At 35.3% G+C, this 25,780-nt stretch overlaps 4 protein-coding genes across 4 annotated transcripts; 3 read left to right on the plus strand and 1 right to left on the minus strand.

Moving 5' to 3' along the window:
* The first annotated feature begins 1,907 nt into the window (after positions 1–1,907).
* LOC107641138 (uncharacterized) lies at positions 1,908–4,346 on the plus strand. The gene is made up of 11 exons (XM_088488413.1): positions 1,908–1,930; positions 2,022–2,094; positions 2,185–2,637; positions 2,718–2,894; positions 3,019–3,116; positions 3,201–3,285; positions 3,373–3,459; positions 3,554–3,637; positions 3,722–3,856; positions 3,941–4,141; positions 4,245–4,346. The coding sequence occupies exons 1-11, from the start codon at positions 1,908–1,910 to the stop codon at positions 4,344–4,346; spliced, it is 1,518 nt and encodes a 505-aa protein (XP_088344539.1).
* Positions 4,347–5,807: 1,461 nt separating this feature from the next.
* LOC107641140 (protein FAR1-RELATED SEQUENCE 5-like) lies at positions 5,808–11,052 on the minus strand. The gene is made up of 4 exons (XM_021102797.2): positions 10,828–11,052; positions 6,097–8,382; positions 5,928–6,003; positions 5,808–5,839 (listed from the first exon to the last, which is right to left on the minus strand). The coding sequence occupies exons 1-4, from the start codon at positions 10,843–10,845 to the stop codon at positions 5,808–5,810; spliced, it is 2,412 nt and encodes an 803-aa protein (XP_020958456.2). The 5' UTR covers positions 10,846–11,052.
* A 1,649-nt stretch (positions 11,053–12,701) lies between these two features.
* On the plus strand, positions 12,702–16,967 carry LOC110262545 (uncharacterized). The gene is made up of 5 exons (XM_088488410.1): positions 12,702–13,089; positions 13,243–14,788; positions 15,348–15,939; positions 16,021–16,622; positions 16,701–16,967. The coding sequence occupies exons 1-5, from the start codon at positions 12,737–12,739 to the stop codon at positions 16,875–16,877; spliced, it is 3,270 nt and encodes a 1,089-aa protein (XP_088344536.1). The 5' UTR covers positions 12,702–12,736; the 3' UTR covers positions 16,878–16,967.
* A 7,324-nt stretch (positions 16,968–24,291) lies between these two features.
* On the plus strand, positions 24,292–25,095 carry LOC148566017 (uncharacterized). Its single transcript, XM_088487339.1, has one exon. The coding sequence runs from the start codon at positions 24,292–24,294 to the stop codon at positions 25,093–25,095; it is 804 nt and encodes a 267-aa protein (XP_088343465.1).
* Positions 25,096–25,780: the final 685 nt, after the last annotated feature.

The raw sequence follows: 25,780 nt of genomic DNA on the forward strand, positions 1-25,780 counted from the left end.
TGGTTATCTAACTACTTAAAAATTAATTAGTGTCATCAATGAGATTCCTGCCTCTGCTGCCACCTTGACCCAATGTTTTGTGAGTCCATAAGGGTTGAATACTGCAGGATTTTCATGGCCTGTTTTCCATTCTCTATCTGTGAATATGTTGACTCTAAAGTGGAGGAACATTATGATCTCCCTTTGTTGCCATTTTAACTACGAATATGATGGGCAGTGGCAGAATTGGCAATGGTGGTAGTGTTGGTAGTTTATGAAAAAAGATGTAATAATGCTGAGTTTGATTATTAGTGTAACTAAGAAAGAATAGCACCATGGTGTTCTGTCTAGGCATGGTGATATTGATGGTTATGTTGTATCTGCTTCTTTTTGTAGATTTTGTATATAATTGCTATGGTTGTAAGGATGGAATTGAAGAATCATGAAGATGGAGGTAAGTATAAATATTACTAAACATGTATAAATAATAAATATCAATATTTTATTTATGTTACACTCTAGTAATTTTTTTTATGACTATACAATATTTATTAATATTATTTTTTGAATAAATACATGTAATATACACTAATATAATAATATTAAATTAATTAGTTACTCATTAAAATACAAAATAGGTGCTTAACGTTAAAAAAAATAAAAAAATTTGTACTATAAAAAATACTAGAAGTTTATCTAACTACTTAACAACAACCGGTTTATAACCTGTTGATTGTAATTTGTTGAGACTTGATTGTTCTTAAGATATTAGTGAATGTATGTTATTTTAAACAACTAGTAAGTCGTTAACAACTCGATTCGCTAAGCTCATGAGCTCGAGGCAACTTTTTAGCTTTTAGTCAAACTTGACCTTGGTTTGGTTTGGCTTAGCTAAAATTACTTAGCCTAATATAACTTTTATTATTAGTCTTTCATGTCCAAACAATTGACTTATCTTGTGAACTTTTAGTGAGTTAATGTTGAGTTTGGTCTATTTTAGCTTAGTTTGAATTATTTCTAACTTTAATTATCAAATTTTCAGAGCTGTTAGTTCGAACGTATCAATGTAATTCGCGCACCTCAACAGTGCACCATGAAAATGTATACGAGTTATCTACTAGGTCAGTAGTATAGATATTTTATTTTTCCGTTTTATTAAGAAGTTGTAAGTATAAGTACTGTTGAAATAAATACAAAAGTACTTGTATTTAGGAAAGAAAATTAAAAATAGAAAGTTATTAATAATTTTTTTTAAAGGTTTAATCTTTAAAATATTGATATAATTTTATTTATTATGAATCTATAATAATAACTGCAAATATGAAAAATCAAAGGATTAAATGATGTTCCATTTAGTGATAATAAATAAAATTACGTTATAGTTTATAGGTTAGTAATAACGCATATATTCGATTTTGAATTTTGAAAATTTAAAAACAGTTTGCTTTACTTGTTTTATTTTATTTTGGGGGTCAGGGTTTGCTTCTCACTCTCACGGAAGAAGCTTCGCAAAAGGGGAAGAAGATGCCCAACATAGATGACGTGAGAACAGAAGGGAAAATGGGAAGCACCACAACAATGGAGAAGGCCGGCGTGGGAGATGGCGACGAAGCAACTCATCATCGATGTGGTGTATGCCCTGTTAGGTAATTACATCTTCTCATCTCCTTTAATCACGCATTCATCTTCTTCTGTTATTGATTGATTACCTTAATTAGAGAAGATTTTGAACAATAAATAAGAAAGAGAATCTACATTTAAGAAATCAAATCAATTTCAATTAATGGATTGATTGTGTCATATCTCTACTGATATTGAAAAAAATTGCAGAGATGATATCGATGGATTAAAGGAGTGTATGTGACGGGATCTTGTAAGAAAAGAGTCTGTTCAGAAGAAAAAACCTAGAGGGAGAATTGCTCTGATCAATGGCAACCAATAATAGCCATGGGTAAAGGCTACACTCAATTCATTACGTTCATTGTTATTTTTGCTACTATTATTGGTTGAATTATATCTTACTATTATCATTATTGGTTCAGTTTACCCAACTCATGTGCACCACCAAGTGTTCTGATGAACTCCTTTGAGAGAAGAGTTATGGCTGATTTAGAGGTATGTAAAATCAACAAATATTTGTGTCCTATTTTTAAGTTTCAATGCTGTTGTATTTTAAATTACCTATGATTTATCTGTTATCTGCAGGACATCAAAAGAGCTAACAATAGTATACGAGAGGAACAAATTCTATTGAAGTCCATGATTGAACGCATAAATTCCATTTATGTCAAGCCTGAGTTGAAGGAGAATGAAAGACTTCTGAAAAACACCAAGACCAATCCTATCACCACCCCTCATAAGACATGCAAAATTACGGAAAATATCAAAAAGAGTGACAGCAAGTCAATATTTAATATGGATGTGGACTCAAATATATGTCTTGATGTGTCAGATGATGAGGATGATGTCATGGAACTAGATCGAACAACCATAACCCGCCAAGATCCACGCAAAGTTGCTGTCCAACGGAGCATTCCCTCTATCAAACGCCAGAAACTGTCACCCCAGCCAAATGGAAAAGGGAAGGCGAAACCACTATCAAAGCCATGGTTCCCTGGACCTGGTGAAAGGATAACCAGGTTCCAAAATAGGGTTGAGGTAAAATCTTTGCACATCCATGTGCATTTACATGTTATTATAAAAGGGATAGGTTTATAATGCCCAAATTTCATATGTAGGCGTTCAGAGGTGTACAACGACCACGCCGTATGTCAACTTCTGAAATGGGTGCACAAGAATCCCGTGGAGAAGCAGTACGAGCATCAAGCACGCCAGTTGCTGCACGTGTACACGCAGAATCGAAACCGCTATCTATTTTTGGACAGCAAAATTTGGTAGTGCAGAAGAAACCAAAGGTCACCAATTCTTTTTTCTTCTACTTTTTGTTTTGTCCTAACTATTGTGGTTAATAAATTAGAATTTTTAACTTTGAATGATGCAGAAATAATTCTTTAACAGAAATTATTTGAACTCGAACAGGGAATAACAACTTATTTTAAAGTGGGTGGCGAGATTAACTTGACTAAGGGACAAGTAGAGATGTTTGCATATGTTTTTGATCCGGATTTATTACCAAGGTATATATTTTTCATGTTCTTAAATAAGCTCAATATTCATTCACGGCTGATTTTCGCATTGAGTCTATGTTCACTTGTTATCAGTGAGCACATTGTAAAGATAGGAGGCTCGTCCGCAACACGTCAAGAACTTTTTTGCTTGAGCCCGGATCATACAATTACTGTCAAGGTAAAAGTGATTATCTATCAATCTAACTTACTCATCTATATGCTCAAAAACTGGATAAATACCTAACCATATCTATACTTGAATTAGATTATGGAGCTTTGGGCTAGGAAATGTACTTGGGAGCAAAGAATCATTACTCTGAAGACAACTTGGTGCCTTCCTCCCTCTTTTTCAGTACGTTTTGTTATGGTTATCAAATAAGAAAGCTTGGATTATTATTTTTTATTCTATACTTTTTTATCTACATAATTTATGACATATAAAACAGGTTGATGTATTTCAACATCTCCAAATAGAAGAGTTAATTGATAAATATGACGATTATATGGGAAAATACCCTTCACTTGAATATGTAAGCTCCTGTCCTTATCTCTTCAGTTAGCATACAATTATGTATATTTTTTGACACCTTTGTTGAACAATGCATTGTATTCAGATTTATATACCCATTCAAGATAATGAACACTGGCATCTAATGGTCATGAGTTTAGAACCAAAAATTGTGTTCCATTTGGACTCCAACTTGCCCCGTGAGCGCAAGGAACCAAGAACTGAATCTACTAACACTCTGGTATTGTTCTAAACTGTTTCAATTGATGTGGCTATGTCCCTATGATATCTCCTTCCGAATTATAACGCTACTCGCTGTTTGTAGGCTGTTGTTTTGTCCCATATTATTTCTTCAGCACACTTTGAGGCTTGTCCTTTTGAACATGGTGACTTTTCTGGTGGCTGGTCTTCCCAAACAATTGAAGTGGTTCACGATGTGCAACCTCCTCCAACATGCCAGTCTGCCTTATGGGTACTAAGCTGGTTGCATATGGAATATTCATTTAATCCTAAGATACCACCAAAGGTTGTACCTCAACCATTTTATTTCCTATGTGTTTTTGCTGCATTCTCTCTAGTGACCTCTTAATTTTGGATTTACTTTTTCTCTTTTTTTTTGATGCTTTTAGATTTCTGAAAATCAGGTGCTAATCACAACTACCATAGACTTAGTTTTGGGATCCTCCAATAAATTGAGAAAGACCATTATGGACAATGCTAGTGAGCATTGATTTCAACACAACGAACTCAATCAAGCATAGATGATTTGTTATTTATATACACTAGTTTGTGGTATCTAGTTTTGCAATCTATGTTATTTAATACTATTTAAGACAATTTAATTGCACTTCAGGTTATTTGATATTAGCTTTCAATTTCCCCCCAAAAATATTCCCGCACAAGTGATATAATTTAATTTAGCTTTCCCATGAAAATGCCAAAAGGGTGATCTGATCATATGAAGGCAGTTAGATTGAACTTTGTCTTATTTGACAACATTATTAATATTATTATGGCTTTGATTTGTTATACTCTTTAATTTATATGGTGCCCTGCATGGATCCGATTATGTGGATATTATTTCAGCAATTACTTGGATTGTAATATTATTTTTGGATACATTACTCAAGTCAATATGTGTTAGAGATATAGCTTTCATTCTGTTTTGCTTATCATTTTTTTTCTTCCATTATCATGGTATAATTTGGCTGAATTAGTATATAATGCATGTCCGTTCAATATCAGCTTTATCATTGAATAAATATGTGTTACTTGTGCGCTATTTCTCGAATTTTAGTCCAAGAGACGGATAAAAAATAATGATAATTGTGTTGCTAAATGCTAAAGAACCGTCTTTAAGCTCAGCCACTCAAATTTTAAGTTTTAAAACCAGTAAAAATTCTTAAAACATTTATTATTAATTTATTATGTAAATCAAAGATATGTTATGGCAGGTACTTTAAAATTCTAGCATAAAAAACTGAATTCGATTAATGTTTATGAATACTTGGAAGTTTTAAAATTATGAAGTATTAGCCATTTAGCTTCTTAATCCATGACAGTAAGGGATGGGAACTGTGTTGAGCAGAATTTGAAAAGTGATCCTTTTGAGCATATGTACCCAATTTTTGTTCAATAGACCTTATACGAAAAGCTCTCCCAAACTACTCTTACAACATTGGCTTTCAATCTGTATTTCTAAGTAGCAAGTTTCTAGCAAAATGAGTTCTAATAAGAGCTTAAACTTGTATAGTCCCTGACAAATATATATATATATATATATATACATACATACACTAAGCTCTCATAGTAATTTACTAGTTTGGAGCTAGCAAATATATTCATGAAAAGAATAAGGAAGGGAGTCAGCACACAATCATTAAAGAAACCAAGGTAAAAAGGACAAATTAATTCTTCTACAAATCAAAATAAGAGCCAGTAGAAGAGAGAATTATTGTCAAATAAAGATAAACCAATATAGCTTATGCTCAAATAAGGATGCAATGAAGTCAGGTCACAAGCATGTTGCAGATTAATGAGGGAACAACAATCCCTTATCTGAAATGAATAACTCATTCTTCTGTTCTAAAGTATTTAAGATTCAGAGTGATGTAACTAAGTTCCAACAGTAAAACTAATAGAAACAGAAAAAAGTGCTGTTAAACTCCTCTTTGATTGTTGCAACGGATGGTTCACAACTCTGCCTCATCATCATCATTTGCCCCTAAATTTTAAGCAACATATTTTTAAGTTTAAAAAGAGTAAACTAAGTATAACAAAAAATAAAAAATAAAATTTAAAACATTTTATACCACCAGAATCGTAATCCATTGAGGACTCAGTCTCGCCACCACTCTGTTCATAATATCTTGAGAAATCTAAATATTCCTGGATCAAAACAGCAAATAGGAAGGCTTATGAGCTAGCCATACAATATTATATGTAACAAAATATACTTGAACTTAAATGTATAGAACTTACATCTTCCTCCTCAAACCATTCAGTGTGAACATACTCATCACTTTCAGCATCTACGAAGGAGTAGTCTTCACCATCAACATTCTCCGCAGCGTCATCATCAAATTGGGGAGTCCTTTCATCCATTTTCCTCATGGAACACGTAGCAATATTATGACCCCCCTTGCGACAGTAGCTGCAATGCTTAGGCTTCCTTGTGGTCTCTATCTCAGTACTTCCATTCTTTGCAAGGTCTTCGTACATGTATTCCGCATGCCCCTCCATCATGTTATTATCCCCACTATGAGCCCTAATACATGAAAGTATATTTACCAATGCATCTCGTGATTCATTAAAAAGATCCCCTTTTAGGCACCCTTCATTCATAATTTGTTTACACCAATGTGCCAAACATGCACGCCGACTGATAGCCAAGGAATCCTCCATCAAGCCGCCCATGTCGTCATACCCACTAATGCCTTCCTTCGCTTTTCTAGTCCATCTTCGCAGCACTAATGATTTTGGCAGCTCTGCAATGTCTACAAAACCCAAAACAGCAAGTATATGACTGCATGGAATACCTATGGAGTCCATTCTCATGCATGAGCATTTAAATTCATCTTGCTCTCCATGAAAAGACACATGCCATATCATGTTAGGCTTGTAAAATTTTGACACCTGATAAATCTTGCAAGAACTCGTTTCTTTTTCATATATTACCTTCAAAGTGCTGGCCTTGTGGAGCATTGAACGGAACAACATAAAAATTTGCCGGGTATAAATGGTAGCTGCTGACCTTTCTAATTGTTGAAAGTGTGTCTGCATCACAGGTTGTCCAGTTGATGATTTAAAGTCTGCCAAATCCTCTCTGTGCCGCATGTAGCTCAAACAACGCTGGAAGTGTTGAACAAATTCTGTCAAATTATGGCGTGATTTAACATATCTTTTGAGGACAGCATGTAGACTTTCACACCTCGAAGTCGTTCTAAACCCAGCAAAGAATTTTCCTCGGATATGAGCGGTAGCCCACATGTTTCTTTTCCCATACATATCTACTATCCATTCCCGATCTTCCACTCCAAAGAATCCAACCATTTCCTCCCACTTTTGTTCGAACACACCAACTTCGTAATCACCTAGCATTAACTTTGTAAACATTTTCGTAAACTGAGGTTTGTGAATATTGCTCGTTGCATTACGCATCAAGTGCCAGGCACATAACCTATGATGTGCATTCGGAAACACTTCCCGAATAGCGATAGCCATCGATTGATGACCATCCGTAATTACTGAAGTCGGTATCTTTCCCTTCATTGCTATGAGAAGTTGTTTTAGTAACCACACATAGGTGCTTTTCCTCTCATTCGAAACTATCGCAGCACCAAATACAACGGTTTGATTATGGTGGTTAACTCCCGAGAATATTACCACCGGCAATCTGTATCTATTCTTCTTATATGTGGCGTCAAATGCTAGCACATCTCCGAATAGATCGTAATCCAACTGACACCGGCCATCACACCAAAAAATTTGCCGAAACACTCCTTCTCTGCCCTTTTCAACACTATAGAACAAGTTTCGATCCCTTGCTGCTAGCATTTCCAGGTAAGCCATTGCAGAGGTTAAATCATCAGGTAATTGTCTTCTTTGCTTCGCAACTTGATTGTGCATATCCTTAATTGAAAAATTAATGTTCTCGTACTCACCACACTGGCTAGCTAATGACCCAAATATGTTTGGTATGCTGATCCCCACCTCTTTCATATGGTTCATTTGACTAATGTCAGGCTCAGTCATTTTCTTGTGAGATCTTAACATTCTTGCTAACTTTGGAACAACAAGATCATGATTGTGTTCATCACAAAAATCTCTCACTACCCAACTCTCAATTACCGCATCGAAGAAAACATGAAGTTTACTCATACAACCACATCTTGTCTCTGGTTTTGGCTCCCTAACTCGATTTTTCATATGGTTCCATTTTTCTAATCTATACCCTTCACAAGAACAAACATATGCTTTTTCTCTAACTTTTCCATCAACTATTCTACTCCTACTCTTTCGCACACTGAAGCCCCTCGTCTTGGCATATGAATTATAAAATTCGAATGCCAAGCCAAGATCAGCAAAGTGCAATTGACAAATATTTTTCATAGATAGACTTGAAAAATCAATCTTACCAATATCTTCCCAAGAGTTTATGCGATATTGATCCATATCCACCGCATCAGAAGTTACGTCTTCATCCACATGATCACTAACATTATGCACATTTTGATCACTTGTGTGTCTTTGACTATTTGATGCTTCCTGCAATTTATAGTGACTAACATTAATTACCCAAAAAAAATAGCATAAATTAGGTACAATTTATAATCAAATAAGCAAAATTAACCAAAAACCATTGAATTTTCAAAAAGAATCACAATACTAATTTCTGAATTTTCTTATGGCAGCTTAAACTCTATCTCGTCTCATATTTTGGTGATTAAGATCAATTATATAGATTCATATATGGGTGGACATGGTTTGGATTTTTATAAATCCAAACTGGATCCACTTCAGAACCAGTTTTATGGTTCATGAAACCAAACCAATACTGTGAACAAGAGGGATTACGATACAGCATTTTTACATGATCATTTCAAGTTAAACAAGAAATCTGTTTAAAGCTTAGTCACAAACTGAACTAGGATATAGTTAAATATATCAATAATAATAGATAACATTCAACAAATTCAAATTTAAGCATAAATCAACAATGTGGGTCTTCTTAGGAGACAAATATTCCTGCAGAGTTGCAGTAATACACGAATTTGGAATTACTCAGCACAAAATAAAACAACAAAATAACATTTAAAATTTTAAAGCAAGTACAAGAACAGCAGTTATATGTGAGTATAATATTTTTTTTTCCAATCCACTATTAACCTTAAAGATCAAACCTTAGAGAGAACAAGAACAATTATACTTTAACTAAATACGAATACAGATAGTCAGATATCACAATAGCTAGTTCAAGTTCTCTAAATTCTTAATGATCCCAAAATAATCATAAGAAAACAATTTATATAAACAGTATTAATTTATTACCACATAACAATGCAACCTAAACAAGAAAAACCAACCTTCTATTCAATTTCAATCCTTCAGTTCTCTCAGTCAATGCTATTTAAATTTACGTTTCATAGTTACTTTTGCACAGTAAATAAATATTAAAAAATTATTCAGAGTCATGTATATTAGACGAAGAACCAACTTTAGTGGGGACAAAGAGGTGAGGAGAAAAGAATGACATGTTTCACTTGGAGCACAACTAGAAAGCCAAAGTCAGAAGGGCAGTCTAGGATCTCAAAAACTTGAGAGCTTTCAATCTAGCTATGCTGGGGAAGCAATGTTGGCGGCTTCTAACTAAAGATCACTCCTTATTCTACAAAGTTTTTTGGCAAATATTTTGGTTCTATAATTGAAAAGTAACTAAATGGCAAGTTGGTAACTAGTATTGAATCAATATCCATTGAAAATTAATTAGAGCTAATAATTTTACATATGAAATGGGTCAGGCAATTCATCGAACACCTGTAATGCAAGGCAGTGATGTAATAATATGAAGCATGTATAAGAAAGGGAATTACTGTGTGCAAAGAAAGTGTTCAGGGAATTTTAAAAAAAGTGTAGGAAAATTAATTTGCAATAAGTAATTTGCTTAATTTTGCACTGCTGTGAAAGAAGCTATTTTTTTAAAATTTAAAATAATTTAAAAAAATTAGCTGATTTTCTAACATTACTCAAATCTAAAACACTCACTTTACAGGCACTTGCTTAGTCAACCAATAAATTGCAACAGTTCATAATAAGCTTTAAGTAAAATGATACTACTGAAATCCAAATTAAAAGCCAAGGGCATATATATGCATGTACCTAATAAATATGATATATAATCATGTATCAGAATTTAGGTAATTTTCCTTATTTCACAGTGACATAGTCATTTCATTTCACTACCGCACATGTTCTCAAACATAATGTAATACTAGTCAACAAGCATTCAAAGGTTTCCTTGAGTCAGTTGTTAAACTCATAATAGAACCATAAATGTAAACAAACAGTAGAGCAATTTTCAAACTAAACTCAACAACTCCGCTGTTGTAGCCTCCAAAAGTAATGAAATAAAAAACACAACATCAAATAGCTAGAACTCATAACTTGTTCAATACTTCTATAAATAGTTTGGCATAAGAAAAATCATGATCTAGATGAACTATTTTTTTTTACTCATTTCATTAAAAAAGAATCATCTATAAAATAGTTTGGCATTCTTCTTTTAATGCAAATTGCATAACTAACTAAACATTGGTTACTCAAAGACAGAATATAAGAACAGGTTAACTAAAAACCAGAACATCAGAGTTTGTTACATCACTAAAAAGTAAGAACTGAGAAATTTACTTCTTACGCATCCACATCCATTCTCATACCATTGTTTGTAAAATCCATGAAGCCTCATGCCTCACTATGTTAGATACCAATAGAACAATAGTTGGCATGAATCTTAGCTACACCAACATACTTGTAGCACAAAACAGAACAAATATAGCCTACAACCCGTGAATCAGAACAAATAAATAGAACAAAAAATTTGAATGAAATCAACGAAAGAAAGCAATACAACAGATTCATACAAGGGAGTGGAGGAATACAACAAGAAGATAAAAGGAACAAAAAGAAAATTAAATCAATGAAGTAATTTCATACCTGAGTCTGAGGCTCCATTGTTACTCTGGAAGTGGAGGATGCAGGGGGAATGGAGCACCACAGCGCTGACAACCACTCGACGAGAGAAGAGAGAAGAGAGAAGAGAGAAGAGGAGACGGGGAGGGAGAGCCTACGAACGACGCTGGAAGATGGATTGGACGGCAACGGCGACGGCTTGGCTGGACGGCGACGGTGAATGCTAAGACCAGTGGAGAGTAGAGTAGGTGGCGGTAACTGGTGAGGCAACTGGTGAGTAAACAGGGGAAAGAAATTGGGAATTAGGGTAACGTATGGTGAGTTTGGGGGTGGGGCTGAATTTGGATTAAGGGTTTTGTTAGTTAAAACATAAAAAAATTATTATTATTATTAAACCCCCATGTGGGGTATATTTTTAATTTATATTTTGTGCCTATTAGAAAAGCTCAAAAGGCTTGAGACCCTTTTAGAAGGACTAAATTAAAATTTTTATATAATTTATAAAAAAAATTAAAATTTAGAGGAGGCCATTGCCCGCTTTCTTTATATGAGACTCCAGCTCTCTTTACACATCAACTTTATACTAATGGATATTAGAAAAAGTTTGACTGGACCATACTCGTGCTTCTAAATATAAGAAACTTAGTTTAAAAATCACTTATCCAATTAATTTTAGGAACCAAACGCGTATTAATTCAAAAATTATGAATACCAAAAGTTACAATGAAGAAGGAAATTTTGGACAAATAATTGCTCCTATTTTGGTTTTTTTTTTTTTGTTAGTATATTGGACAATTCTCAATTCTTGATACTCTAATAAATTAGACAACTTTTAATCCTAGGTACACAATACATCCTATTTTGGTTGAATATGCATTTAAGGGATAAAATCATGATGCCATGCACAACTTGAATTGGTAACTCCTTATAAAATGGAGAGTGAAAGAATTATTAGATTAAAATCAACATAAATTATCTAGTATTCCAAAGCTTAGTAACAAAAGTACCTAAGATAAAAACAAGAATAAGTATGTAAAATTAAGTGACCAAAAATGGTATTTAAATCGTGATACATACCAAGAAAGACCAATATGTGATTTTTGGATAAAATATTAGTTGAAAGTGTATGTTCGACAATAATTCAAATTGATTAGCACATTATTGATGAGTAAATACCCATAGTAGTCCCTGAGATTCACGCAATTACTCTTAGTAATCCCTAAGATTTCGAATTCCCTATTGTAGTCCGCCAGATAGAGCTCCGAGCACTCAAATTAGTCCCTGGCCATATTTCAGGTGATGACTCGTCACTGGAACGCTGACGTGGCCTAGGATTGCCACGTGGGACATGTCCAAAACGACGTCGTTTTGGGTTTGGCGCCCTTGAAAGCCAAAAACGACGCCGTATAGTTGTTACTTAATATGAAAAACAGTTTTCTCCACCAACACAAACACTTCGTCTCTTCTTCTTCCACCTTCTGAGTTCTTCTTCATCTCCCCAACAATGGTGTAGCCATAGGGTTGTATGTGCTGGGTTAACAAAAATTTGAGAGAAGAAGTCATCTGATCAGAAGTTGTTGTTGCTCTTTCCTTCCCTTCGTTCACCACAAAGACGAGGTTCTGACGTTGTGATCGAACTCAAGGTAACCTTTTTTTTTTTTAGTTTGCATTTTGAATACAGTGTTGTTTGATGATAGCATTGGTCAGTGTTGTTGAGGTTCTGGAATTTTGGTGTCATTGTAGTGTCTAGGGTTTGAATGTTGGTTGGGGTTTGTGGGGTTGCTGTAATACCAATGAAACAGGGAAGAAACAGGGATTAGTATGGAGGTTTGAAAAAAAAAGTTTTCTTGTGGTGATTATTTTTCCTCTGATAATGCATGAGTAGGCTTTCAAATTCTCCCTATGTATTGTAAAAATTTTAAATTTCTTGCAGATGGAGGAGAAGTTGGACATCATGTTTCATCATGGGGGTGACTTCAAAAAAAATGCAGAAGGAATTATGATATATTCTCCGGACAATAAGGCCTGTTTAGGTGATCTAGACACTGATACTCTGGATGTGTTCTACATAAGGAACTACCATAGGGAGCTTGGGTACAATGACATTAAACAGTGCTGGTGGCATGTTCCTGGAAAATGTTTGGAGAAGGGGTTGAGAAATGTAAACAGTGACAAAGAGATAAGAGAGATGGTGAATTGTGCTAGGACAAATGAGGGATTGATTAATATATATTTCGAGCATACAGTTTCAGTGCCGGAGGTGTTAGAGGGAGATAACACAGTTGTGTACTTGGATGATCATGGTGGAGAGGGATGTAATGCAGGTACAGATACTGATGTGAGTCCCCCAGTTACAGAGACTCATGCAATCATAGTTGCTCCTCCTATCCCTAAGGTTGTACCCAACACTTCTTGCAAATCCAGTCCCAAAAAAAACAGAACATCTCCACGACAATCACAACCATCACACTCCAAAACTGCCAATCCTTCCAAGACAACCAAACCTGTGAAGAAGAACAACTCCCCAAAAGCCACCAAGCCCACCAAGCCCACCAAGCTCACGAAGCCCACCCAGCTCACCAAGCCCACCAAAATCAGCCAGCCCACGAAATCCAGTCAGAACACCAAATCAGATAGGAGCAAGAAGCAGAAACTGTCCAAGAGACCAAGTATTTCCAGGAGACCCTGCACACGGTCTGCTTCTAGAGGATTTACTAGCAAAGTGTTTAACAATGAAGTTCCCTTTGATGTATCTTCTGATTCCTCTGATAGTGAAGAGGATAGCATGTTCAAGCCAGGTCCGGATGAGGGTAGTTCCTCTGAATCTGAGGCTACAGGGAATGATCCTAAAACTGGGAGTAGGATTAGGAGAAACATGATACATGCTACGGTGGGTAAGAGAAATATTAGTCCACTAGGTAAAGGGAATGAGAAGATATTACATGAAGACGATGGTTTGGTGGAGGAGGTGAGCGACGCTGAGGTTGACCTTGGGTTTGTGGGTTGTGTTCATGAAGGGGTAGAGGATGGCCTAGACCCAGGTGTTGACTCAGATGGCACCAATTCTTGGCACTCGGAGGAGATGAAGACACCTCCAAACTCAGAAGATGAGCTGGAGGAAGGAAATGAATCTGAAGAGGCAAGTCCGCTGTTTAGGGAGGGTGCAAGGTTTGGAGAGCTGCACCTTGAGGTAGGGATGAAGTTCGGAACTAAATGGGAATTTAGAGAAGCTGTGAGAGAATATACAATCCAAGAGGGAAGGAGCATAAAGATAGTGAAAAATGATAACATTAGGTGCAGGGCGGTGTGTAAGGTGAAAGAGTGCCCATGGGTGGCTTATGCATCAAGAGACCATGAAGACACATGTTGGCAAATTAAGACATTCAATGATGACCACACTTGCCCAAGAGAGGACAAGAATAGGGCTGCCAACAGGAATTGGGTATGCAGCAAGCTTGTGAAGAAGGTGAGAAAGTATCCAAATTTTAGACACTGCGAGGCTACAACTTACTTCAAGACACGGTTTGACTTGACTCTGAATAAAAACTCAATATCCAGGGCATTAATGGATGCAAGAAGTGTAGTGTATGGGGATGAAAAAGAACAATATAGGATGGTTAGGGATTATGGTATGACACTGTTGAAGAGTAATCCCGGTTCCACTGTACAAATATGCACCACCCCCCAACCAGATGGTGAAGTTACCTTTGATAGAATGTATATATGCTTAAGTGGCTGCAAAAACGGGTTCAAGGCTGGTTGCCGTCCTTTGATAGGTTTGGATGGTGCTTTCCTGAAGACCCGGTTTGGTGGACAGATTTTGTCAGCCGTGGGGTTAGATGCTAATCATCATATCTATGTCATAGCCTGGGCTATTGTCAGAGTGGAGAATACAGAGACATGGAGATGGTTTCTCGAGCTACTTCATCAGGACTTGGGTCATTATAAAGAGCATGACTGGTGCTTCATATCGGATATGCAAAAGGTGTGACTTAATTTGAATGTCTCTATTTGATTTTATGTGATCTTATATTAAGAATTGTTTCGTTATGCTTTCTGTGAATGATTGTGCTTTCATTAGATTCGGCTAGTTAGCTTTTAGTGTAAGACCTTTGATCATTGGATTATTGGATTTTGGTGGTTAGTTATAAGGGAATTCAGATTTCTGCTGTTATGCTTACTTGAATAATTGTAGCTTCCATTCGAGTATGATGGTTATTTATTTTGTTAAGAATTTTGCTGTTTTGCTTATCTGCATAGACTGTGAGATGATTGGATCTTCATGGTTACTTATTAGGTGTGCTGTTATGCTTGCTTGAATAATTGTGCTTTCATTATGCTTGTAGTGCATCTTATAGAGAACTTGTAATTACTGGTTTTGTCATTAATCGAGCTGTTCTACTAAACGTTAGGGACCTTTATGGGTCACGACCCTCAATTATAGGGACTATTATGGGGATGTTAATCAAATTTTAGGGACTATTATGTGTAACGATTATAATGTCAGGGACGATTATGTGTCTAACATTTACTGAATCTGGCAGGGACTGATATCAGCAGTGAAAGCGGTGATGCCTGATGTGCATCACCGTTTCTGCGTCTGGCATTTATGGAAAAATTTCAACAAGAACTGGAAGGACTTACAGCTAAGAGGACTTCTGTGGGAATGTGCAAGGGCAACAACATACCAAGAATTCAGGGATGGAATAGAGAAGATCAAAAGGTTAAATGAGGATGCCTGGGCATACTTAGAGAAGTGGCCTATGGATGCTTGGACCAGAAGCTTATTCAGCCATAAGCCGAAATTGGATAGCATCTGTAACAACGCCTGCGAAGTGTTCAACGCTAAAATCAAGGATGCACGAGCCAAACCCATCATAACATTGCTGGAGGAGGTAAGGATGTTTGTTATGCGAACCATAGCGAAAAACAAGGTGAAGCTGCAGAATCACACTGGGAAGCTCACACCTGTTATAAAGAGCAGGCTGGAGAAGGTGAGGAAAGAATCCAAGCATTGGAAGCCTATTTGGACTGGGGATAACGGATACGAAAAATTTGAGGTGCACGGACATCCAACCAACCATGTTGTGGACATAGGAAAGAGACTGTGCACATGCCAATTTTGGATGCTAACGGGTAAGTTAATTGTGTTTATGCATTTTACTTTCTTCAGCCATAACTATTATCATGGTTCCTCTCACTGTTTGGCACCTGCAGGTATCCCGTGTGTGCACGCTTGTGCTGCTCTGTCTCGTGTGAACAAACAGCCAGAAGACTTCTGTCACAGATGGCTGACCATGGAGTCATACAAGGAAACTTATAACCACCACATTAATACAATTCCGGGTCAACCACTGTGGGAAAAAGCAGAGGACTGTAACAGGCCACATGCCCCTAAAATCAAGACAAAACCTGGAAAACTAAAGATGAAGCGGAGGATGGATGCGGACGAGAAGAGTGCTTCTGGATCTAAGAAGCCTAAAGTTGACCCAAAACTCTCAGACAACACTGCAGATGGTGTACACCTAAAGAGACAGCTGGGTGCATTTACATGCAGTTACTGTGGTGATAAGGGGCATACAAAGAGAAGCTGCAAAAAGAAAAAAGATGCTGATGCTGCTACTGCTGCTGTTGCAGCAGCAGCCGCTGCCGCTGCCACCAAGGCAACTGAGAAGAAGAAAAATGATGAAGTTCATACTGTGCCTGAGAAGCCGGTTCATCAGCCCCAAGACGTGTCTGGCCAAGCAGATTTGGGAAGCAATCCCCAGGAGATCGAATTAACTCAGCCTTCTGCTTCTGAGCAAGAGGATTCTGAAAAGGTAACTAAAATTTTACATTTGATTATGTTGTTATTTCCATGCATAAATAGTAGTTAATGCCACTTATTTCTCCTATAGGATCCTGCACCGAAAAGACCTTCCAAGCTGTCACCACGAAGACGATCCTCTAATCAGCCAACCGCACCAACAGTGAATCCCTTGCAGGGTGCATCTTCAGTAACATCTTCAAAGTTTGCCAACTTGATGCAGTTCATCCCAACGCCAGGATTTAGGCCTCCAAGAAAGAAGAATTGAATACTAGATATATGTACTTAGGAGTTTCTGTTTTGTGTTTTGTTATTAGTATTTTCCATCGTATAATGACTAGATGGTAAACTGTGATGCAAAGGCCTTTTTGGTATGCCTTGGCCTTGCTTTTGATGAAACTACTGATAGCAGCAACATGGTTTTTAGGCTGCCTTTTACAGTCAACTTTTGTTGTTTCTTGATAGACAATGGAATTTAAGTTAATATGCTATGCTATGTGCTTTACCATTCAAGAAGCAGTTTCTTTATTTTTTTCATACACAATGGAATTTAAATTAACAACAATTTCATAGTTAATAACACTTTTCATTCCATCAAGAAGCAGATTTTTACAAATGTTGATAACAAGGAACCCAAAACCACCAATTCATTCATCATTTACAATACAGGATCACCAACAACACTGTCAATACACACACACCTAACACTAACAACTGGGTCATCACTTTTTGCATCTGCACATCCTCCTCCAACCTTCGAAGCCTCCAATTAACGTTGATCTTCACTTCATCACCACACGATTCTGACTTTTCAACCTGTTCCTCATTCACAGAATCTGCCCACACAAAAAGCCCGCACCATCTCTTCCCACTTGTCTGCAACCAATAAAGGATCAAAGTTTGGAGAGGAACAGCACAAGAACAGTCAGGGGAGGAGAATAACAGCAACAAAAGTGATTACTCTAACCTACATTATAATTGGGGCAGCCATAGAACGGTTTGTTTGGATTCGAATCTGTGCCAGACCATCTGAGAACTGGCCTACAGCCACAGCCGCACCATTCTGGCGGCGCCGATCTTCTGCTCTTCGTTTGCGTTCTACTCCAATCATCGACATCAGTAGCAGCCCCGGATGAGAGTGCATGAACAGGAACAAGTGTATGGAAGAGGAAGAAGAAGAGGTGAACAAGACGAAGAGGGGAGGTGTATGAGAATTTGGGGATTTAGGGTTAATTATACTACGAGGGACCAATTTGGGTAAAAATTGAAACTTAGCCAGCTCAGCTAGCCGTTGGCAGCAGTCCAGCGTGGCAATTCTAGGCCACGTCAGCGTTCCGGTGATGAGTCATCACCTGAAATATGGCTAGAGACTAGTTTGAGTGCTCGGAGCTCTATCTGGAGGACTACAATAGGGAATTCGAAATCTTAGGGATTACTATGAGTAATTGCGTGAATCTCAGGGACTACTATGGGTATTTACTCCATTATTGATATAGATATCATAAGCAGTTTAAACTTTGAACATTTTAGCCAAATACACTAAAAGTAGAGATAACTAGCGTTTTCATATAGATATTGTGATGATATATTTTAGGGTAAGGTATATTTTTTATTTTTGAAGTTTGACAAAAGTTTTAAAAATATTTCTAAATTTTATTTTGTTTTAATTTTGTTCCAAAAGTTTTCGATTTGCATCAAATATATCACTGATGGCTAATTTTTTAAAAAATTTAAGACCATTTCAACAACAATTTCATAACAACTCTCAACACAAGCAAATCAAGCATAATTGTCATGCATTATTGTTATATTGGTTTTAAATTTTTTGAAAATTTATTAACCGTCGAGGATATATTTAATGCAAATTAAAAATTTTTTGGACAAAATTAAAACAAACTAAAACTTAGGAGTATTTTTGAAATTTTTGTCAAACTTCAGAAACAAAAAATATACTTTATCTTATATTTTAATTGCATCTTATTGAGTTAAGTCTTAAAATGATTTTTTTTATTAACTGTGTGTACTAAAATAATCTCTAAAATTCTAATTATATTAATTAATTCTATAAATTGATAAAAGTATACCATATTAATTTCTAATCATGTGATGAGATACTTGATGAAAAAGAATAAAAAAACTAAGGTACATAATGTACATTTATTATTCTTAAAGACGTAATTAATACAATTAGAATCTTGTAAATTATTTAACACATGTAACCAATTCAAAAGACCTTCTTAAAATTTAACTCAGCTTTGTTTGGAAGAAAAGATAGTTATATTTTAATGCATTCATATATCTTGATTGTCGTGTACATTGCACTAATCAAGAGCAACCTTAAAGACCATCAACCATGTATAAGTAAAATTAAAATATGGAAAGTACCTACCAATGAAAGGCTTGATACAATTTCATAACGAGTTAAATCTTATAATAGTTTTTAAAATTATACTCTAATTTTAAAATGGTCCTTAAAATTAATAATTACTCAATTTGTTCTTGAACTTACACTTTGAGACTTATATTAATTTTTAATGTGCTTTCCGTCCATCTGAATATTAAAACGACGTCGTTTTATATTTATAAAACAAAAAAAGTAAACCTGAGCCTCCCTTTCTCAACCCAAACCCCTTTTCTTTTTCCTTTTTTTCTGTTGTCCTTTACTAACTTAATCTTTTACATTCTTGTCTCTTTATCTTTCTCTGCCTCCTCCTCTTCTCTTTTATTCTCTCTGTCTCTCTTTGCTTTACTGATCCCAAGATTAATTTTTTCATTATCTCATTTTGTTTTTCTTCATACACAGCTAACAATCAATTTTAACAGATAAATTAACTAAACATTCTCATTACTCATCAATACACACCATTTCAACAAACTCAATTCAAAGTCAACTTTCATTTAAACCACAAAATTCATTTATCAAGAGTTTAAAATTGTATACAACCAGTGATAGAACAAACTCCATTGTAGTAAAAAAATTGAAAAAAAAAAAAACTCATACAAGAGAAAAGAGACTAGGTTGGGTAGGGAAGCGAGCAGCATGACACTGTAACGAAAGTCGACAAGAGGTGGTGGCAGAGATCTTGGGTTGTAGAAGGAAAAGGAGAAATTAAAGGCTTCAGGATAGAAAAGGAGAAAAGGAAGGAAAAAGAGAAGGGGAATTGGAAAGAAGGAGGAGAAGGAGAAGGGTCTCGGATTGGAAAAGAGGAAGGGGATAGTGTTTTTCTTTCTTTTTTTTTTAATAAATATAAAACGATACCGTTTTCAGTGTTCCAATGAACGAAAAGTGCCTTAGGAACTAATATGAGTTTTGGAGTACAAATTTGAGGATAAAATTGAGTAACTATTAATTTTAATGACCACTTTAAAACTCAAGTACAACTTTAAGAATCACTTTAAGAATTAACTTGTTCCATAACAATATTCTTTAATTATTGAGCAAAGTTATAATTAAATTCAAAATGGGTGAATACCATCATTCCCATCCAAGAAGCCAGCATATATTTTTCCTCTATGTTGAAAGGAGCTAATTGTTGAAGGTAATTCATCACGCTGACTGAAAGTAAAGGAGTTGTTATAGTAGATGCTTAAGATTCATGAACAAGAAATATTTAACATTCAAATCAATGCCCTAAAATTCTTGTTGCCAACTCTAAGTTCAAGTTTGTAATTTTATAGACCGGTGGGGAAGGAACAAGGAAACGAGATTTAAGAAACAAATAGTAGGTTATTAGTGGTTTTTCCTTCACAATAATTAAGTATCTTGTAAAATTGAAACTAACCTTGTTCTTCTTATTGCATGCATACAAATTTAAGTAATTACCATATGTAGTTTTCATTTGAAAGTGAGAATTAAGACAAAAGAAAATAAGAGGTAAGTTGACAAGCTGATGAATCGGGATGCCAAGCAACAACATTTTAAAAATAATTGTACAATGATTATTAACGATCGAGTCGGTGCTATTTATTTATATATTATATACTATAGGTTTATGCATAGAAGGCATGGAAAGAAACTGCCCAATCAGAAATCCTGACAGTTTGCAGCATTAAAGAGTTGTGTAAGACTCATTCTTTCGAAGTGGTATTTCTTTGCGAAACTAAAAACACTACTTCGAAGGTAAAGAAAGGGTTAAAGGAAGCAAGTTTCGGACACTCGTATTGTGTGGAACCAAATGGAATTGCTGGCAAATTGATAGTTGGTTGGAAGGAGAGTGTAATGCTACAAGTAGTTAACTATAAAGACTATTTTATTCAATTTAAGATGGAAGTACCAGGAGTCTGATAGTGAGAATCATTAGTATCTTTTTTATATGATTTATATAGTATTTTGTTGATTTATTAGAGAATTTTAGTGAACTATATCTTAGTGGATATTACTTTAAATTTTTGTACTTTTTTATTGATTTTAGATAGCATTCGGAGAAAGATTTGGTAAAAAATTCATGAAGGAGCAAAGAAGAACTCACGTGTACGTATCTACGGATTTTCAAACCATAACTTACCGACAAATGCATTGGATCGTACCAAGTAATGAACTCAGGTGAGTGAGTATTGATCTCACGAGAATTAACGGACTAAGCAAGTTATAATTCTTTAACTGTTCTAGTTAGACAAGTTGAAATGAGAGTTTTGAATATCAAATAGTATGAAAGACAGTAAATTAAAAAAAGCAAAACAGTGAATGATTGAGAAAATAGTATGAGAACAGTAGAGTTAAGGTTTTTAAGATGTTTAACTTTTTGGATTAACATTTAATGTCAACTACCTTGATCACGCCAAGATTGAGTTTATGGCAAACCCTAGGTGATTGAATTCCTATTGCTAGGAAATTCAATCTCCTCTAACCCAACCAACCATCAATTCCTTGATCAATAAATTGTGTTAGAAGGTTAAATTCAAAATCTGATTTATAAGCCACACAATCCCTAAGAACCCAAAAATGATCCAATTATATATTACGTATCACATTAAATCCATATAATTAAGGAGTTGTGAGAAAAGGGTTTCAAGCTTTAATTCTAGTGACGTAACTTATCCAAGATTCAAAAGAATTCAAATTAGATTAGGGTTATTTTTCAATGCACACTAATCTGTGAGATGAAGAACGAAACCAATTCTTAAACATAAAGCAATGCATTAATCAAGAGTAGAAAAATAAATAATTATTAATCCATCAAAGTAAACAGAGCTCCTAACCTTAACAATGGAGGTTTAGTGGCTCATAGTGCAGAGAAAAATCTAAGAGTAAAAAAAACTGTAAATTGTAGAATGAGGAATTAGGAGAAAAGAAGATTCCTACGAGGATGAATCTCTATCCTATTTATAGTCTTAATCCTAATTGATTTAAAACTTAAATTAAAACCTAAATATATATTTTCTAATTGTGTTTTGATTTAAAATCAAATAAAAAAGGCCATCGTATGACTTGTTTGCATGCGTGGGAACCAACGGAAAATTCACTCCCGACGCTAAACGCTGGTGATGTAGTGTTTAGCGCCACCCTTCCAGAATGGTTGCACGCAAATCAATGGCCCCAGCGCTAAATGTTGGTGAGGTGGCGTTTAGCACCAACTGTCCTAAATTGAATTGGCTTGTTGAGCTCGTGCAGTCATGCGTACGCGCAATAGATGTGTACACATGAGGTCCTTTGCTGCGCCAGTGATGCGTACGCATGTATTAAAGAAAATTATTATTAATATTATTATTATTATTAATTTATTAAGAATATTATTTAGTAAATATATTATTATTATTATCAATCTTATTAAAAGTACGATACAACAGAATAAATAGAAGTACCCTTTAAAAGATTTAGAAACACAAAGTTAATTTAAGAATCTTATAATTCTCTTTCCATAAAATATTTAGTGGAAAGCAAGAGTATAGTGTAAAGATATTTTGCGCTATTAAGGATAAATAAGTAAAAGACTAAAGAAAGAGAGAAGATAAATCAACACATGTGATTAGGAAGGTGACGAAAGGGTGACGGTAAGTATGGTTACGGTGCTGAAGGATAAATGTTAACAAGCCGTGGGCTTTATATGTGAATGATTGTGTGGAGACGCCCATAAATATCGAATGACTTCCAGGAGAAGGGGTCATATACTTCAGCTGGAGAATCAACGCCTGCAAGTACTTGCAGAGGTCATATTCGACATACTTCAGGTGGAGAATATGCACCTGCAAGAAGTAGGAACTTGCAGAGGTTATGTCACTGGAATGCCTTATCCGACTTGCGAGTTGGATTTCGTCGGGTGTGGGACAAAACCAACAAATGAGCTCATTACTTGTGATAGGAATAGACATGCATCATCCTTGTTTGAACATTTTGTATTTGGTTCGGTGTTGTGAATTGTTTGCGATTGCTCGAGTGTGTTTGTGATTTCTATTGATTGTTAATCTGATTTTCTGTAGCTGGTTATTGTTCTGGTTCCCTGTATTTGGCTGCGATTGACTGAAATTGTGATAATACTAACTTGATTATCTACCTCCAACCCTAATAAGAACTCCCCCTCCCCCCAATTCTTACCCCTTCCTTCCTCTCCTTTCAGATGGAGACAGAAGTTCTGTTCCTTGAGCTAGAGCATCTATATACATATGAGGACCCTGTATAGCATAGTTTTTATATAGTAGCTACTGAGCCTGGAATACGTATGTACGTGTTGCGTGATCATCCCTTCCAACATCCGATTAACACTCCGCTCTTTAACTCCGATATGCCTTACGAGTTTCCTCTAGCATGGCTTCACCCAGACGCTCCTCATCATCCGTTCCATGATGGACTTAGACTTCATCATTACCCTGTTCAGCTTGAGGATCATGTTGCTCCTGAGCCTAACCCTGTGGAGTGTAACACCCTTACTATCAGAATGTCATGGTTCTAGCTGTGCCACTCTGATAGCGAGAAGTATTACGACGACTTCATATACTTAATAATAAAATAGGATCTTTCGACTCGAAACCGTGTCACTGTTTTCTTTGAAAAACCGGGAAATATTTTGCCTTGAAAACAAACAAGCATATACATATATACAAAACTTCTTACTTAAGTAACTTACAAATATTATGTATATACATGTCAATACAGTCACTGAAGGGTATTTACAAATTTGATTAATTAATATTATTAATATTATTGATATTATTATTAATATTATTAATATTAATAAACAGTTACTAACCGTTTTGTACCATTTGGTTGAAGGGACACAACCTTTTAAGGATTGTGTATGTTCAAAACATTGTGTCTATTGGCTAAAGGGACACAACTCTTTAAGAGTTGTATATGTTCAAAACATTGTATCTGTTGGCAATAGAAATGACACAACCATTTGTATACGTAACTAATCATAATTGCTACGTGCAATATGTATAAATAAGTCCTTGTCCACTATTTCAAACATGAAGTACTAAGCGTACAATTTACTCTACTATTAAGAAATTTTCTTTGTTCAAGAGAGTTGAGAATTTCTTACTATTGCTAATTAAGAAATTCTTAGGTTTATTTCATTGTATCCTGGGAGAGTATTGTCATCAACCCTATAGCAACTAAGTGTGGGGACAAATATTTCTCTAAAGAAAGCGATCTAATCGTGCCTTGAAACCACTACACAAATATAAGATTTTGTCATCTTACCATCTTCATATACCCAACAATTTTAGAGAAATATTTTTTGAAGATGGCACAAGATCAAAACACTACGTTCAAGGTCATGAATCAAGAGTTTGTCAAATTAGATCGCTTTGATGGAACAAACTTCAACCGTTGGAAAGACAAGATGATGTTTCTTCTTTCAGTTCTCAATCTTGCATATGTGATTGATCCAAAGACTACACCAATTGCCGATGCCACTGAAAATGTCACACCGGAAGAGAAAGAAAAGATAGTTCAATTGAAGAAGAAACGTGATGAAGATACTTTTGCATGTCGAGGTCATATTCTCAACACTTTATCCGACCGACTCTATGATCTCTACATGTCAATTCAATCACCATTGGAGATTTGGAAATCTTTGGAAGAAAAGTACAATACCGAACGACAAGGAACAAATAAGTTTATTATGATGAAATATTTTGAATTTATTATGAATGATACTATGCCTGTCATGGATCAAATTCATGAATTACAAATCCTTGTAAGTAGACTTCGTGATCTACAAGTGGTGATCCCTGAATCATTACAAGTTGGAGCAATTATTTCAAAATTGCCTTCATCTTGGAATGGTTATAGGAAAAAACTTTTACATCTTGGTGAGGACTTCACAATTGAGAAATTACTAAGGCATATACGTATAGAGGAGGAAACTCGAAAACATGATGCTGTGTATCTTTCTCAAAGTTCTAAAGTGAATCATATTGGTGGAAACACACCAATAAGAAGAAAAGAAAGTTTTCTAAAGATTCAAAGCAAGATAAGAAGAGACAAAGAGAGTGTTATCATTGTCACAAGAAAGGACACTATATCAAAGAATGTAGACTTCTGAAAAGGGAAGCACCAAAGACCAACTTAGTGGAAGAGAAGGATCTAATTGCTATGGTTGTAGAAAAAGTACAAAACATGCATATTGGCATGGTTACAGAAGTCAACATAGCAACACAAGGAAAATCACTTGAGTGGTGGTTAGATTCTGGGGCTACTGTTCACGTTTGCAATGATCGCAACCAATTCAAAACATATGAAGAAGTGAACAATAGAGAAGTCTTGATGGGCAATGACAACTCAGCCAAAGTTTGTGGTCAAGGAAGTGTGGAATTAAATTTTACATCTGGAAAGAAATTAAGTTTAATAAATGTACTTCATGTTCCAGATTTGAGAAAAAATTTAGTTTCTGTTAGTCTCTTGTGTAAGAAAGGATTCAAAGTTGTTATGGAATCCGATAAAGTGATCTTGCTTAAGAATGATGTATTCATAGGAAAAGGATATTGTACTGAAGGCATGTTTAAACTTAGTATTAATAAAGTGAATGTTTCCTTGTATGTTGTTGATTCTTGTGATTTATGGCATAGTAGATTAGCACACTTAAATTACAAATCAATTGAATATATGCAAAAGAATAACTATATTGATCTTAGTAACAAGGATTTTAATAAGAAATGTGATATTTGCATACAATCCAAAATTACTAAGAAACCTTTTCCTAAGGTTGAAAGAAATACACATTTATTAGA

This window comes from Arachis ipaensis, chromosome B5, assembly GCF_059453495.1.
Source record: "Arachis ipaensis isolate K30076 ecotype BB chromosome B5, ASM5945349v1, whole genome shotgun sequence".
Classification (NCBI taxonomy): domain Eukaryota; kingdom Viridiplantae; phylum Streptophyta; class Magnoliopsida; order Fabales; family Fabaceae; genus Arachis; species Arachis ipaensis.

Excerpts from the sequence above, each read along its gene's own strand:
- LOC107641138 (XM_088488413.1), top strand. The coding sequence starts at position 1,908 with ATGGCAACCAATAATAGCCATGG. Across the intron at positions 3,286-3,372 it reads ATCATACAATTACTGTCAAG|ATTATGGAGCTTTGGGCTAG; the intron begins GTAAAAGTGATT and ends TACTTGAATTAG. Across the intron at positions 3,638-3,721 it reads AATACCCTTCACTTGAATAT|ATTTATATACCCATTCAAGA; the intron begins GTAAGCTCCTGT and ends CATTGTATTCAG.
- LOC107641140 (XM_021102797.2), bottom strand. Across the intron at positions 6,004-6,096 it reads AATGGTTTGAGGAGGAAGAT|GAATATTTAGATTTCTCAAG; the intron begins GTAAGTTCTATA and ends GTTTTGATCCAG. Across the intron at positions 5,840-5,927 it reads AATGGATTACGATTCTGGTG|GGGCAAATGATGATGATGAG; the intron begins GTATAAAATGTT and ends CTTAAAATTTAG.
- LOC110262545 (XM_088488410.1), top strand. The coding sequence starts at position 12,737 with ATGGAGGAGAAGTTGGACATCATGTTTCATCATGGGGGTGACTTCAAA. Across the intron at positions 15,940-16,020 it reads CCAATTTTGGATGCTAACGG|GTATCCCGTGTGTGCACGCT; the intron begins GTAAGTTAATTG and ends TGGCACCTGCAG. Across the intron at positions 16,623-16,700 it reads AGCAAGAGGATTCTGAAAAG|GATCCTGCACCGAAAAGACC; the intron begins GTAACTAAAATT and ends TTTCTCCTATAG.
- LOC148566017 (XM_088487339.1), top strand. The coding sequence starts at position 24,292 with ATGGCACAAGATCAAAACACTACGTTCAAGGTCATGAATCAAGAGTTT.